The sequence below is a fragment of the Myotis lucifugus genome, unplaced genomic scaffold (genome assembly GCF_000147115.1).
Source record: "Myotis lucifugus unplaced genomic scaffold, Myoluc2.0 scaffold_105, whole genome shotgun sequence".
Taxonomy (NCBI): domain Eukaryota; kingdom Metazoa; phylum Chordata; class Mammalia; order Chiroptera; family Vespertilionidae; genus Myotis; species Myotis lucifugus.
This window is the reverse complement of record NW_005871153.1, coordinates 212,027-229,507: the sequence shown is the minus strand read 5'-3', so window position 1 is coordinate 229,507 and position 17,481 is coordinate 212,027. Positions and strand designations below refer to the sequence as shown.

General features: G+C 42.5%; 1 protein-coding gene and 1 pseudogene across 6 annotated transcripts in view; both read right to left on the bottom strand.

The window, feature by feature from the left end:
* Nucleotides 1–17,426, bottom strand: part of WDR53 (WD repeat domain 53) — a 26,977-nt gene extending 9,551 nt beyond the window's left edge. Inside the window, exons 1-2 of one of the 6 annotated variants that reach the window (XR_002830261.1) lie at nt 16,882–17,223; nt 15,721–16,326 (exon numbers count right to left, since the gene is read on the bottom strand). Coding sequence is in view for 1 of the 6 variants with exons in the window: in XM_023757310.1 (XP_023613078.1) it covers nt 16,231–16,326; nt 17,230–17,397 (264 nt within the window). In the remaining 5 variants the exon portion in view is untranslated. The other 5 variants (XR_002830260.1, XR_002830262.1, XM_023757310.1 and 2 more) reach the window with 5 other exon arrangements.
* Nucleotides 4,520–5,282, bottom strand: LOC111826827 (annotated as a pseudogene).
* Nucleotides 17,427–17,481: the final 55 nt, after the last annotated feature.

Genomic DNA, 17,481 nt, shown 5'->3' with positions numbered 1-17,481 from the left:
CCCTCAGCCTGGCTGTGCCCTCTCGCAGTCTGGGACCCCTCTGGGATGACCACCTGCTGGCGTAGGCTTGCTCCCCAGGGGATTGGGCCTAAGATGGCAATCAGACATTCCTCTGGGAGACTGGCAGCCCTTGGGGGATGTTCACTTGCTAGCGGGGAGCAGACCTAAGCTGCAGTCAGACATCCTTAGCGCTGCTGATGAGGCAGGAGGGGCTCCCACCACCACCGCTGTACTGGCAGCCATCAGCCTGGCTTGTGGCTGAGCAGAGCTCCCCTATGTGGGAGCGCACTGACCACCAGAGGGCAGCTCCTGCATTGAGCATCTGCCCCCTGGTGGTCAGTGTGTGTCATAGTGACCAGTCATTCCCAGTCCTTCTGCTGTTAGGGTCAGTTTGCATATTACCCTTTTACTATATAGGATAGAGGCCTGGTGCACGGGTGGGGATCCCGCTTGGGTGCCTGGCCAGCCTGGGTGAGGGGCTGAGGGCCATTTTCAGGCTGGCCAGCGACCGAAGCTCCCAGCCTCTCCCTTTTTTTTCATTCTGGGATTTATTTACCTTCTATAATTGAAACTTTGTTGCCGTCACTGGAGCTGAGAGCCGGCTCCTGCTCACTCCAGCTCCGTGGCCACGGCTGGCTGAAAGCAGGTATCTGGGGTTTGTTTAGCTTCTATAATTGAAACTTTGTTGCTTTCGGAGCTCAGAGCCCGGCCATGGCAGGCGGGGAACCTTGGCTTCTTCCATCACTGGAGCAAGCAAGCCTCCTGCTCACTCTAGTTCTGTGGCTGCCGGCCGCCATCTTGGTTGGGTTAATTTGCATATCACGCTGATTAGCCAATGGGAGGTGTAGCGAAGGTATGGTCAATTACCATGTTTGTCTATTATCAGATAGGATAAAACTAAGTTTCAGAAATGTTCAATAATTTCCCCAAAGTCTCCTGGCCCTTAAAATTTGTACAGGGACCCAATATCAAGGGATACTAAACTTTTAAATAAATAATGAAGACCAGGCCTTGGCTGGGTAGTTCAGTTGGTTAGAGTGTTGTCACAGTATGCCAAGGTTGAGAGTTCCATTCCTGGTCAGGGCACATACAAGAATCAACCAATAGCCCAGCCTGTGTGGCTCAATGGTTGAGTGTCAACCTATGAACCAGGTCATGGTTCAATTCCTGGTCAGGGCACAAGGCCGGGTTGCCGCGTTGGTCCCCAGTGGGGGGTGTGCAGGAGGCAGCCTGCCAATCAGTGATTCTCTCTTATCATTGATGTTTCTAGCTCTCTCTCCCTGCCTCTCTGAAATAAAAATATATTTAATTAAAAAAAAATCAACCAACCAATGAATGGATAACTAAGTGGAACAACATTTGATGTTTCTCTCTCTCTAAAAATAAACAAATAAAAATAATTTTAAAAAATCAATAGAAATTTTACAAAATTTATTAAAAAACTTAATTAAAAACAGTTTACTTGTTAGTATTTTTCCCCATATTTTTAATAATTTTAGAGAGGGAGGAGGAGATATAGAAACATCAAGGATGAGAATCATTGATCAGCTGCCTCCTGCATGCCCCACACTTGGGATTGAGCCCGCAACCTAGGCATATGCCCTGACTGGGAATTGAACCATGACCTCCTGGCTCATAGGTCAATGCTCAACCAGTGAGCCATGCCAGCTGGGCTTATTAGTATTCTTTAAAGTACAGAAAATGACTAAAAGATACTAATTCATTATTGCTTTTAAATGTACTTGTTAGGGGCAAAAATAGAATATTGGGAACTAGCAATAGTTATAAGAAATATTAAACACTAGAGGCCTGGTGCATGACATTCATGCACCCGGGGCGGGGGAGTGGGGTGGTGGTCACTCAGCCTGGCCTGCATCATTTCCCAGTCTGGGAGCCCTCAGGGGATGTCCAACTGCCACAGGCAGGAGACGCTCCCACCACTGCCGCAGCACTCACCAGCCATCAGCCTGGCCTGTGGCTGAGCAGCACTCGTTCGTTCTGCCGTTCGGTCAATTTGCATATTACCCTTTTATTATATTAAACATGTTCTGATTGCCTTGTTCTGATTAAAAAAAGGACATTCTAATTTGGCTGGGAGTAGTGCAGGCCCAGGAACCTGGGAGTCAACCTTGGAATGCAGAACAGACTCATTCAGTAACTGCCTATTATCATGGAAGGATTAACAACCAGGTTGCCCAAACAATGGAGTCCCTCCCAGCACACAATGCCTACTTCCCCATACCTGTAATACCCATTTTGCATACCCATTCTTACTCCTTTTGCCTACTTCCCCATGTAATCTTTGTCCTACCCAATATAAGCAGCTGGCTATGGGGGGTTTCAGAGCAGATTCTGTAGATGACCTGCTGCTCTCCCATACTGCCAGCATTATTGGAATAAAAATGCTCATATATGATTCAACCCTGTCTCTGCTTAAATACAGGCAGCCTGGACCCATTGGTTGTCAGTTTATTAATGTAAAAACATTCAAACCTGTAAAGAATTTTTTGAGTTTACTTGAGCCAAATTGTCGACAATTGACAACTGCCAGTAAGCAGAATCTCAATGACCTGGGATCATGCTCTGGGTAATGGCTTTTTAAAATTTATTTTCAAGAAAAACAATTTTAAATATAATAATGTTATATGCAATAAACATTAATATTTCAAGAAGAATGGCGGTTTTTCATTCATTTTATACACTGCAATCAAAGGAGGAGACGTAGGTGCTTTACAGGAAACCATTGGTGATAGATTAGAGAGGCGAGAGAAAGCAAAGGAGGGGGGAAGTCTGGGATTGGATAAAGAGTAAACTGATAGACACGTACTTCTTTTACTTAGGTGGGTACAGGATAGTTAACAGTTAACAATTAACATGATAACAATGAAGGAATTTGTGGTATCTGTCCCAGATTTGGTTGTGCCCAGATGGGTCCAGAAAAAAGGGAAGTTACAAGCTACTCTGACATTTCAATATGTTATCGTAGATGCAAAAAGACCATAAGCTCAGTTAAAGATTGACCTTGTCAGGGAAGATACTGGCCTACGAGGTGACTACCTACCATAACTGCCTTTAATCAAAGTTTAATTTCAGACCATCCTTTGTGGTTTACTTTAGGTCTTTGAGTTTGCAAGATTGCCATGCAGGCCTTCCCTGAGCGTGTCAAATTAGCATGTGGCCCCTTTTGTCCACAGGTTTCATACTGACAAATTTTTAATGACATTATTACCTACTCGCACTTATACAATAGTAGTACCTATATACAAAACTTAGGTTCCCGATATACGAGGCACCCCAATCTATAAACTGGAATTGCCACATACTTCCCTGCTGTAATTGCCCATGGGCAAAGCAAAAAAGGAAATGAGGGCAATTTATACATCTCTAACGGTCAAATAAGAGGAAACAAACAAATTTGGACAAATTTAATTTTTCATTTCACAAGCCAAGGTAGAATTTACCTAGTGAAAAATTGCCATAGTTGCTTTGTATTTTCATGTTTGACACCTCAATTTTATCCAATGGTACACAGATAAATTTCCTAATATTGCTTTGAAAATTCACTTAAAATAATCTGGCAATCTGCATAAAGCTTCTATTCCCAACACAAAGTATGTTCCCTCCTATTTTTGGTCACACACACACACACACACACACACATAGAAATCACTAACTAGACTGCAAAAAACCACTAATCAGTCATCAAAGTTAATAGAAACATTACAAAATCAGATAAAGCAATTTTCATAAAAATGACAAAATGGGAAAAAGACAAAAAGATACATTTTTAAAAATCTCAGTGGAAGCACTCAATATACAGATTAAACTAAACAGATTGATGCAATTCCATTTTAATGGAGAGGTTTGGGAGAGAAAATGACTCAGAAGGAGGTAAAGCTAAGGAATCTTGGGTGGTTTGATTTTTGCTGACTAGTATTGAAATACTAGTTAAATAACTTTCTAACATAACAAAGGCTCTTGCCAAATGTTCCTGATAAACCAGAGGACACTTATTGTAATTAAAAATGAAAGATATTAATATTTAGGATTAGGAACTGTTCTCTGTGGTGATTAACTTATATAATAAAGTCAATATCCTACCTTAAAATATGAAATTTGAATTAGCCATTGAAAAGGCCATTTAAGTTACATATAATTTTGTTTAAAATTCTGTAATGAATTTTAGAGTTTTGGTCATTTATTTCCTGTTAGAGTTTTATTTTTTTTACTGTATCACTACAAATTTTATTCAGAAACTCATCTTTGTTTTCTCAAATTTTTTTTTTTTTTTAATTCCCATTATGGCCCTAGCCAGCTTGGCTCAGTGGATAGAGTGTCAGCCTGCGGACTGAAGGGTCCCAGGTTCGATTCCGGCCAAGGGCACATGCCTGGGTTGCGGGCTTGATCCCCAGTAGGGGGCGTGCAAGAAACAGCCGATCAATGATTCTCTCTTATCATTGATGTTTCTATCTGTCTCTCCCTCTTCCTCTCTGAAATCAATAAAAAGATATATATATATAAAAATTCCCATTATGAACTGGTTTGGTCAATCAATTACAACACTTTCTAGCAGACATAGGGTAAAAATGGCTTGGCTCAGAATCACCCAGATCTCTCACGATCCCTTAACCGCCTCCTGTCACGCTTCCGTCCCCCACCACCTTTGCCGCAACCATGGTCTCTAGATCAAGAGCGACGCTCCTGGGACCTTGAGATGCTTCTTGCGCCGGTGCTCATATAGCTCCCACTGCAGCTCTCTGGAAATGTGCTTCGGATGCATGAAGTTGCAGAAGCTGCCTCGTGTACCCTCTCCCATTTCATATTGGTGGCAACAGGTTTCCCAAAAGTCGGTCACGGGGGAAAGCTTGGCTTAGATGGGCTGCCCGTTGAACCAGCAGCAGCTGTTCAAGTCAATCACAGCTTTCTCCGCATCTTCTTCACGGCAAAACACGTTTCCAAGAGGTGATCTCCACAGATATTCATCTCCACCTCTCCGTACTTCTCCATTTATGTGAAAACCTCAAAAAACTCATCATCACAGCACAGCGCAAACCATCAGCAGACTGGGAAGAGTTTCGAGGGTTACGGTAAATGTTCAAGAAGGCAATGGTCTGGCTAAAGGTTAGTTTATTGTGCTACCAAGAGCATCTGTGTCCATGACGACATGCTCCAATTTTGAAATAAAATGAACAGTTCACTTTGTCCTTCTCAGTGCCGAAGATGGAGGCCTCACACTCTGTCAGAGGCTGCCGACACTTGAGTTTTAATTTTTTTATGGTGTATTAACATTAAAGTCTAGAAATCTGTCCTCTACAGCTTTAGGATTATTTTTATTTTATAATTTAACATTTTTATTGATTTCAGAGAGGAAGGGAAAGGCAGGGATAGAAACATCAATGATGAGAATCACTGAATAGCTGCCTTCTGCACGCCCCCTACTGGGGACCAAGCTCCAAGCCCTGCATTTGTCCCCACCAGGAATTGAATCGTGACCTCCTGGCTCATGGATCCATCCATGCTCAACTACTGAGCCATACAGGTAAGGCAGCTTTAAGATTTTGTGTGCATATGATTTTAGATCGCTGCTGGAATTTTAGGTTTTCTCCAAGATACAAATGAGGCAGGGTTTTTTTGCACAGGGGATTTAAGTAAATGCCAACTGGAGAGACAAAAGTTTTAGCAAGTTTTCTTCCTAATACAATTCTTTTCTAGAAAAGATTAATTCAATTTAAAAAACAGATTTGGTTAAGCTCCATGTCAAAGTGTGAGGTCAGGCAATGCAATAAATGGATTTTGCATTAACAGGATTATTGCCCAGCTGATTGATGATTCTCATCATTGATGTTTCTATCTCTCTTTTCCTCTCTCTGAAATCACTTAAAACATATTTTTTTTAAAAAACGTGCTAAAAAATAAAAAAAAGGGATTATTGCGGGCAACAACATAGCTCCTGTAAATTTTTCCATAATAGAACCAGTAGTAACTCTCAGTCTACTAATCTCGTAAGACTAAGGTCAGCTATACTTTAACCTCTATGCACCAGAGTAAAAAAAGTTTAACTTGAATGCTGATTGGAGGGAAAAATGGCACCACATAGGCAGATGTGTCCCAAGTCTTATCCAGGAGCAGATAGAAGGAGCATCTAAATCGAATAACACCCACCCGGAATTGGCTAATTAGACATAGCTGGTGAGACAATTCACAGCCGGGAAGGGCAGAGGATGCCTGGAGAATGGTAGGATTGCAGACCTGGGTTGGAGAGAGTCGTGAGACCACCAAGCCAAGAGGGTCAGAAGGAAGCTGCCCAGTACCAAGTCTGCGTCCCTTGGGGAAAGGTGTAACATCCAACTGTGGAAAGAAAGTCCACAGGGCTGCTGGCAGCAGGGGATTCCAGATCTAAGTCCACAGGCGCAAGAGGCTGAGTCCAGAAAGGTGGCCTGAAGAGCTGCCCTAGCAGTTCCACGGTGTGTTGCCTGTTTTGTTTTTGCTTTTATTCATTGAACCCAGTGCATAGGACCTTTCAAATACAAACACTAACCCGTGGCTGTGGTGCAGGTGGAGGTGCGGATTTGTGGAGTCTGGGGAGAGGTGGTGGAGGAGAGCAGTTGGGGAGAGGTAACCAGAAATCTGGCACCGAAACATTCTTGACCCTCTGGACCTAAGCAGCCATTTTTCTCCTGGAGAGTCAGCCCCTCTCAGCAGCCTCAAGACAGCTAATACAGCCACACCCAGAGCTGTACAAAGGACACAAAAATTCTGAATAGTCCTGAGGAGCCCTCAGGGTCTGGGCTGGAAAGCGATACAGCACCCTGCCCACCTATAGCACTGTCAGAAACAGACACTTGAGAGATTAAGATTGATAGCAGGCAGACAGACAAAGCGGGCAGATTAGTCCCACCTGCTTCCAGCCAAGGCTGTGGAGACAGACACAAACAGAGGAGTGGTGGATTGCCTGGAACTTCGTGCTGACTACCTAACAGGAAACTGAGAAGTGGCAGACAGAAGAGTGGGGTCTTAAACCAGCCCCCATGGGGCATTAAAACTTGGCTGAAACAAATGACACTTCACTTTTTAACTTTATCTTTTATTAAAAATACTAGAGGCCCAGTGCACAAAAATTTGTGCACTTGGAGGGGTTGGGGTCCCTCGTGTGCCCTCTCACAGTCTGGGACCCCTCGGGGGATGTCCACCTGCTGGCTTAGGCCCGCTCCCCAGGGGATCGGGCCTAAGCTGGAAGTCAGACATCCCTCTGGCAGCCCGGGAGCCCTCGGGGGGATGTCCACTTGCCAGCAGAGAGCAGGCCCAAGCTGCAGCCAGACATCCTTAGCACTGCTGAGGAGGCGGGAGAGGCTCCCGCCACCACCGCTGTGCTGGCAGTCTTCAGCCTGGCTTGTGGCTGAGCAGAGCTCCCCCTGTGGGAGAGCACTGACCACCAGGGGGAAGCTCCTGCATTGAGCGTCTGTCCCCTGCTGGTCAGTGTGTGTCATAGTGACCAGTCATTCCCAGTCATTCTGCTGTCAGGGTCAATTTGCACATTACCCTTTTATTATATAGGAAATATATATAATATATTTTTATTGATTGATTTCAGAGAGGAAGGGAGAGGGAGAGACAGAAACATCAGTGATGAGAGAGAACCATTGACCGGCTGCCTCCTGCACACCCCCCACCAGGGACCGAGTCCGCAACCTGGGCATGTGCCCTTGACCAGAACCGAACCCGGACCCTCCAGTCCACAGGCCAACGCTCCATCCACTGAGCCAAACTGGCCAGGGCTATATAGGATATTTTTTATTTTCTTTTTCTTCATTCTATTTTTATTATTTTATCTTTTTTTCCCACCCTTTTCTTCTTTACTTCTCCTTTTACATCCTGTTTTCTCTTCTCCTGCCCCGCTTTAGCTTCTCTTTCCTTTCACCCCTTGTTAAATTGATCTTCTTTATCTGCTTTATTGACGTGTTATTATTACTGTGGTCTCTGTTGGCTTACTCATATATCTAATTTCCTCTCCTCTGCTCCAAGTCCATGTACCCTACTATTTTCTTTCTTCGCCAATTTTTTATGCTTGTTTTCCCTCTCCTCTCTTGCTCTCTTCTTCTTCTAATTGTTTAATTAGTATCACTCACTAAACTCAAGCCTACCAGCTCTCTCCTCTATTCTTCTTTTCCCAAAATGGACAAAGATAAATTTTAAAAAATTATTTTTTTGTTTTATCTTTTTATTTAAATATTTTTACATTTCTTTTCTTCTTATTCACTCATTCTCTTTCTACCTCCTTTATACTGAACTGAGGTCCTTCCCCTATTCATTCAATTCCTTAATCTTACTTTCTGTATATAAGCTCTGCTTCTACAGATTCTGCCCCACCCCCTTTTTTCTGGGTGTTTGCATCTTTTTGTTCATCTATTTATTTTGTGGTATTTTTTCTGCTATATGTTTTCTCTTCATTTTTCTTCTCTTTCTTTTCTCTTACCTTTTTCTTCTTATCAAAATATCATTTTTGCTCTCTTTTCTCTCTCCTAATTCTCTTTTCTCTGGTGGTCACTTATATTGGGGTTATTGGTGTTGTGAGTACATTTGTGTTTTGTTCTCTTTGTGTTGTGACTTGTCAAGTTGTATTTTGTGCTGTTCGGTAAATGTGGTAGAGAGTGAGCCTCATAACCTGAAACCCTGCGAGGAGACTCCATCCATGAATGGCACAATAACACTCAAGACCCAACTACACTAAGAGAACCCAAATATCCCAAGTAGGGGGCACCCCTAGATTACCCAGCCCAGAAGATCGGATTGCACCACTGGGTCCCACAAAACATCTACTATATAAGACAAACAAAAAATCTGGGTGGCATGGCAGTTTGATCTAATACCTAGAAACAATCACAAAGGAACAGCAAAAATGGGGAGACAAAGAAACCACCCCCATTTGAAAGAAAAGGAGGAATCACCAGAAAAGGAAATAAACAAAATGGAGGCAAGCAGGTTGTCAGAGAAAGAATTCAGAGCAATGGTTATAAGGACACTGAAAAGGATGGAAGACAAATTCAACAACATATGTAAGAATCAAGGCGAAATGAAGAATCAAGAGGAAATGATGCAATAAAGAACACAATGGAAAGTTTCAAAAGCAGACTAGATACAGCGGTCGCCAACCTTTAGGACCTCATGGACCACCAGTGGCGACTGCTGGACTAGAAGAAGCTGAGGACCTCATCAGTGAGTTAGAAGACAGCAAGTTAAGCCACCCAAGCAGAGCAGCAACTGCAAAGAAAACTTAAAAAGCAGGACGAGAGCCTAAGGGAGCTTTGGGACAACACAAAATGAAATAACATCCACATAATAGGGGTGTCAGAAGGAGAGGAAGCTGAGCAAGGAATAGAAAACCTGTTTGAAGAAATAATGACAGAAAACTTCCCTGATGTTGGGAAGAAAAAAGCCACACACGTCCGAGAAGCACACAGTATACCAAACAAGATGAACCCAAAAAAGACTGACAACAAAACACATCATAACTGAATTGGCAAACATCAATACAAAGTAAGAATTTTAAAGGCTGCCAGAGAGACAAAAGGTTACCTACAAGGGATCTCCCATTAGACCAGTGATGGCGAACCTTTTGAGCTTGGCATGTCAGCATTTTGAAAAACCCTAACTTAACTCTGGTGCCGTGTCACATATAGAAATTTTTTGATATTTGCAACCATAGTAAAACAAAGACTTATATTTTTGATATTTATTTTATACTACAGGCCCGGTGCACAAAAATTTGTGCACTGGTGGTGGTGGGGTGTCCCTCAGCCCCACTTGTGCTCTCTCACAGTCTGGGACCCCTCGGGAGATAACCACCTGCTGGCTTAGGTCCGTTCCCCGGGTGGCAGATGACAGGCCAGGATGGCGGCAGGGCAGGCGGGATGGCGCTGTCCTGCCCTGCCTGCAGTATGCAAATTAGCCGCCCTCTTTGTCGGCGGTTAATTTGCATATCACGCTGATTAGCCAATGGGAGGCGTAGCGAAGATACAGTCAATTCCCTTTTTGTCTTTTATTAGATAGGATATTTAAATGCCATTTAACAAAGAAAAATCAACCAAAAAAATGAGTTCGAGTGTCACCTCTGACACACTTGTCATAGGTTTGCCATCACTGCATTAGACTATCAACTGGTTTCTCAACAGAAACACATCTGGCCAGAAGGGAATGTAATGAAATATACAAAGTGATGCAAAGCAAGGGACTGAATCCAAGAATATTATACCTAGTAAGGCTACCATTCAAAATTCCAGGTGAAATCAGGAGCTTCATGGACAAAAAAGGGCTAAGGGAGTTTATTACCACCAATTCCAGCAATGCAAGAAATGCTAAAGGGACTGATATAAAAAGAAGAAATAGAAAGGGAAGAAGTTACATAGGCATAAAGAATAAAATGGTGACAAACAAGTACCTATCAATAACCTTAAACTTAAGTGGATTAAATGTCCCAATCAAAAGACACAGATAGCTGAATGGATAAGAAAACATGACCCATATATTTGCTGTCTACAAGAGACCCACCTCAGAACAAGACTCATACAGACTGATAGTGAAGGGATGGGAAAAAATTTTCAGGCAAATGGAAATGGAAATGAAAAAAAAAAAACAAAAAACAAAAGCTGGGGTAGCAATACTTATATCTGACAAAACAGACCTCAAAGTGAAGACCATGTTGAGATAGGAGGGCCACTTCATAATACTAATGGAAGCAATTCAACAAGAGGATATAACTCTGGTAAACATATGCACCCAATACAGGAGCACCCAAATACATAAAAAAACTTCTGGAAGCTATCAATGGAAAGATCGACAGCAATATAATCATAGTAGGGGACTTTAATACCCCATTGACACCACTGAATAAATACTCTAAACATAAAATCAGCAAAGAAACAGCAATCCTAGATGACTCACTAGATCAGGTGGAACTAATCAACATCTTCAGAACATTTCACCCCAAAGTTACAGAATATACATTCTTCTTGGGTGCACATGGGACATTTTCAAAGATACACCATATATTAGGACACAGGCAAAGTCTCTTCAAATTCAAGAAGGTAGAAATCATATCAAGCATCTTCTCAGATCACAATGGCATAAAATTAGAAATGAACTACAATAAAATAACGGAAAAAAATCAAACACTTGGAGGCTAAACAGCATGCTATTAAACAAAGATTGGTTTACCAAATAAGAAATAAAAAGCATCCTGGAAACAAATGACATTGAAAACACAACAATCCAAAATTTATGGGACACAGTGAAATCAGTCCTGAGAGGAAAGTTCATAGTTTTACAGGCCTACCTCAACAAACAGAAAAAAATGGTAATAAATTGTCTAACCCTACAACTTAAAGAATGAGAAAGAGAGCAACAAGAAAAGCCCAGAGTAAGCAGAAGGAAGGAAATAAGATCAGAGCGGAAATAAATGACATAGAGACTAAAAACAAACAAACAAAAAAACCCAAAAAACCCACAACACACCAATACAAAAGATGGGTAAAACCAAGAACTGGTTCGTTGAAAGGATAAACAAGACTGATGAACCTCTAGCCAGGCTCACCAAGAAACAAAGAGAGGGGACCCAAATAAACAAAATCAGAAATGAAAGAGGTAAAGTAACAACTGACTCCACAGACATACAAAAGATTATAAGAAAAAAATACTACTAACAACTGTTACTCCAACTAACCAGACAACCTAGACGAAATGTACATAGTTTTAGAAAATTACAAGCTTCCAAAACTCAACCAGGAAGAATAAAAAAATCTGAACAGATCAATAACTATGGATGAAATTGAAACAGTAATCAAAAAAATTCCAGCAAACAAAAGCCCTGGTCCAGACGGCTTCATAGGGGAGTTTACCAAACATTCAAAGAAGAACTAAAACCTATCCTTCTCAGACTATTAAAAAAAATTCAAGCCCTGGCCGGTTTGGCTCAGTGGATAGAGCGTTGGCCTGCGAACCGAAAGGTCCCAGGTTCGATTCCAGTCAAGGGCACATGCCCAGGTTGTGGGCTCGATCCCCAGTGGGGAACTTGCAGAAGGCAGCCAATCCATGATTCTCTCTCATCATGGATCTTTCTAACTCTCTCTCTTCCTTCCTCTCTGAAATCAATAAAAACATAAAAATATTTTTTAAAAAATTCAAGAGGAAGACACACTTCCAAACTCTTCCTATGAAGCCACCACTACCCTAATCCCAAAACGAGATAAAGACACTACAAAGAAAGAGAATTACAGGCCAATATCCTTGATGAACATAGATGCTAATTTCCTCAACAAAATTCGAGCAAATCGGAACCTGCATTACATTAGAAAGATCATACACCATGACCAAGTGTGAAGTATTCCGGGGATGCAAGGCTGGTTCAATATCTGCAAATCAATAAACCTGATAAATCACATAAACAAATTGAGAGAGAAAAATCACATAATCATATCAATTGATGCAGAAAAAGCATTTGACAAAATCTGACACCCTTTCTTGATAAAAAAAAATCTCAGCAAAGTGGGAATAGAGAGGTCATACCTCAACACAATAAAATCCTTATATGACAAAGCTATAGCCAACATCATACTCAATGGGCAAAAAATAAAACCATTTCTCCTAAGAACAGGAACAAGACAGGGATGACCACTTTCATCACTCTTGTTCAACAAAGCACTGGAAGTGCTAGACACAGCGATCAGACAAGAAGAAATAAAAGGCCTCCAAATTGGAAAAGAAGAAGTAAAATTGTCCTTATTCGTAGATGACGATATACATAGAAAACCCCAAAGACTCCATCAAAAAACTACCAGACCTAATAAATGAATTCGGCAACGTAGCAGGATACAAAATTAACACCCAGAAATCTATGGCCTTTTTATACACCAATAATGAACTCACAGAAAGAGAAACTAAAAAACAATCCCATTTACCATTGCAACAAAAGAATGAAGATACTTAGAAATAAACTTAACTAAGGAGGTAAAAGACCTGTACTCAGAAAACTACAGGATGTTGAAAGAATATATAGAGGAAAACATAAACAAATGGAAGAATAGACTGTATTCATGGTCTGATAGAATCAACTTCATTAAAATGTCCATACTACCCAAAACAATCTATAGATTTAATGCAATCCCCATTAAAATACCAATGGCATATTTCACAGATCTAGAACAAACTCTCCAAAAATTCATCTAAAATAAAAAAAAGACCCTGGATAGCCGCAGCAATCCTGAGAAAGAAGAACAAAGTTGGAGGGATCACAATACCAGATATCAAGCTATATTACAAAGCTACTGTTCTCAAAACTGCCTGGTACTGGCACAAGAACAGACATATAGACCAATGAAACAGAATAGAGAACCCAGAATCTACCAAAGCCATTATGCTCAATTAATATTTGACAAAGGAGGCAAGAGCATACAATGGAGTCAAGACAGTTTCTTCAATAAATGGTGTTGGGGAAACTGGACAGATACATGCAAAAAAAAAAAAAAAAAAAAACTAGACCACCAACTTATACCATACACAAAAATAAACTCAAAATGGATAAAGGACTTAAACGTAAGACAGGAAACATAAAAATCTCAGAAGAATCCAAAGGCAGCAAAATAACAGACATATGTTGTAGCAATATCTTTACCAGTACAGTTCCTACGACAATGGAAACTAAGGAGAAAATACATAAATGGGACTACATCAAAATAAAAAGCTTCTGCAGAGCAAAAGAAACCATCAACAAAACAAGAAAGCCCACTGCATGGGAGAACATATTTGCCAATGTTATCTCCGATAAGGGTTTAATCTCCAAAATTTATAGGGAACTCATACAACTTCACAAAAGGTAGATAAACAATCCAATCAAAAAACGGGCAAAGGACCTAAATAGACACTTTTCGAAAAAGGACATTCAGAAAACCAAGAGACATATGAAAACATGCTCAAAGTCACTAATCATCCAAGAGATGCAAATCAAAACAATGAGGTACCACCTCACACCTGTCAGAATGGCTATCATCAACAAATCAACAAAAGACAAGTGTGGCGAGGATGTGGAGAAAAAGGAACCCTCTTGTACTGCTGGTGGGAATGCAGACTGGCGCAGCCACTGTGGAAAACAGTGTGGCGTTTCCTCAAAAAACTAAAAATGGAACTGCCATTTGACCCAGTAATCCCACTTCTAGGAATATATCCCAAGAAAACAGAAACACCAATCAGAAAGGATATATGCAACACTATGTTCATATCAGCACAATTTACAATAGCTAAGATTTGGAAACAGCCTAAGTGCCCATTAGCAGATGAGTGGATAAAAATGTTGTAGTTGCATCTACACAATGGAATACTATGCTGCTATAAAAAAAGAAGGAACTCTTACCATTTGCAACAGCATGGATGGACCTGGAGAGCATTGTGCTAAACAAAATAAGCCAGTCGAAGAAAGATAAATATCACGTGATCTCCCTCATTTGTGGAATATAATGAACATAATAAACCGATGAAAAAATAGAGCCAGAGACATAGAACCATTGAACAGACCCTCCAACCTAAGAGGGAAGGCAGGGCAGGTGAGGGGGTAAGAGATCAACCAAAGGACTTGCAAGCATGCATCTGAGCACAACCAATGGACACAGATAGTAGGGGGATGAGGGCATGTGCTGGGGGGTGAGAGTGGCCAGGGAGAGGTCAATGGGGGGAAAAGAAGACTTATGTAATACTTTAAACAATAAAGAATTTTAAAAAGTTCAATTTGTTTTTTATAATCTCTATATCACATGGATAATATTTACTGATTACGTAGCTAGTTAGAAAGACAAAAAGAGAGACCTAATACAGGGAATGTTAAAAAAGAGTTGGAAAAGCCCCAGAAATTCATACACTGGAGGCTTTTGATTTTAATCAATCAACATTTATCACGCAGAGCACTGATCCATAACTCAACCAGAGTCCCCAAAATTACTTTACTTAGTCTGCAAGATTAAAATTTATTATTTGACACATACCCAAAGTTCACCATCAAAAAGTTTTAAACAATCAAACTGCTATAGTAAAAGGCAGTGGGAAAAAATGTAATTAAATCTGCATTGAATCAAAACAATCTTTCAGAAAGAAGTTTTCAAGCTACTGTTTCTTGTTATTCTCTTATGAGGACTGGAAAGCCCACCAGAAATAGGTTAAGTGCCACTATCCCCATATTGCGGTTTCAAGTCAACAAACCTCTCATACACAGATGCCTAAAGGGTCAAGCACAACAACTAATCATATCCCATTGTGAATTACTTTAATTAGATAATAGATTCCTTCCAACACCTAATGAGATCATAGAGTGGGTTGGGAAAGGTGGGGTACTCTGCGAGCATTTTTAGAAAGGGTGGAGTGCAAAAGTTGGCAGTTCTGAACAACCAGAGAGAATACTAAACATGAAGAACGGGACATGGCCAGGAGTGGTATGAGCAAGTGAAAGATTTGTATGAAGAAAAGGAGGCATGGTCAAGAAAATCTTTTCCTATTTTGAAATTCTACTTGGGCCACCTGGGAGATACTCTGCCACACACAAGTTACCTCATTGAGTGGACTAGAATCCAGAGTGTGGTGCCCTGGAAGGCGGGAGGGATAGTGAAGCCAGGCGCCTGACTCAAGCTGAGATGAGAAGCGCTGAGCGGGGGGCTGGGGGCAGCGGCGTGGCCGTGAGCTCCCACACCTTGGCCTTGTAGCTGGGCAGGTTGCAGCGGATGTCCGTGCCCAAAGCCTCCTCGGCCAGGCTGCGAGCGCACAGGCTCCGCCACACCTCGCTGTTCTCAGTGAGTGGTATGAGCAAGTGAAAGATTTGCATGAATCAGAATCGCCTGATCAGGGCCTTGAAAGGCTCAACTTCACCTACACTGTAAAAAACAGGATAAAAGGGTAACATCTTTAACAACTGAGTGATCTCTACTCTAAACACTCTGCTTCAGTCATACCGCCATACACCCCAGTTGTCCTTTCCAAGTATCTGTGCCTTTAAAACTGTTATTCGGCCTGCTTCTTTGCCCCCTTCTCAGATGTATCAATTCCGGGTATCCTTGAAGATTTAAAAGAAAGTTAAGCGTCTTCCCAGAGAAATGCTGGTCTTCCTCCTCGGATGTCCTATGGTTGAGAGCTGAAAAACGAGCCAAACCCCGAAGACAGGTTACGCTACCACATAGTCATTATCACTGTAGTAAGTATAGGTCAGCTTCTCTTCACATGCTTGGGGTTTCCAAAGTTGCTCTTGATGTGGAGAAGCTGGTTAGCAGCCAACATGACTAAAGAGCTGTGCCACTGGCACTAGCAAGAATGAAAAGAATCTGGGTCACTAAGAGTGTTGGAGAAGAAAAAAAAAAAACCTGGAAAGAAGGGAACGCAACTAGTCCCTTTATTTTTACTGGCAGGCAAGAAATGGGTTATACACAGCAAGGGAGTTTCAGGAAAGATTTCTTACGACATAAAGACAGTAGCACCGACTACTAAGGAAATGTATGAGCCCTGTTATCGTAATTATGATCTCATAGAGTTATTTGAGAATTCCATAAAAACCCGCATCAAGGACCCTAGTAGAGTGATAGCTATTATTTTCTCTTACTGAATAATATTTAAAAGTTGTCAGAAGACCTTTTGTAAAGTTTTCAACGAAGAAACCAGTACGACCAAATAACGCTTTAGTTCTTTCCCTTCCACGAAGCCCTCTACAATGACGTCTCCCAGTCCTTCTCCCGTCGGAAGGTCTAATTAAATAAGAACCCTCCGCCGAGGCCGGTTTGGCTATCAATCAATCGTTTAGTTTGAAGGGGAGCCTGGGAAAGGCCACATTTTGACCAAAAGAATGTAGCTCTTCGTAGTTACCCAAACGTTGGGAGAGGGACGTGCAAAAGTGGCGGCCTTACTTTCCGAGCACACGCCGGGTCACACGTTCTGATGAGAACCTAACCAGGAAAGGACCGCCGTGGCTGCCGAAGGTAAGGGACGAAGGTCCAACTCGGCCGGGGGCGCCGGAGGAGGGAGTGGCTGGCCCGGCGGGGGAAGCTCCCTGCGTTACGGTGGAGTCGGCGACGCGGGCGACGCGGGCCTCGCGGGCACAGAGAAGTCTAACAGGCAGAGAAGCCCGGGGAAGCCAACGTGGACCCCCAGACCCAAAAGAGGAAAAGGCGCGCGAGGCCAGCTCCAGCCCCCCGGCGCCGCACGCCTTCCTACCTGCTCTTCCCGCGTCCCTCCGCGGCGCCTCGTGATGACCTCACCCGCCGGCGCCCAATCCCGGGCCGCGTAGGGCGCCAGGCGCCTCCGCCAAACGGTCACTTCCGGGGCGAGAGGAACCGCGAGCGAGCTGGGCGTGCGCCCTTGCTTCGTGCCCTCAACCCGCATGGCGGGGCCGCGGGCGCGCCTCCGGGAGGCCTCACGAGTCGGGCGGCTCCGGCGCCCGCGCTGAACCGCGGGGGAGGGGCGGGG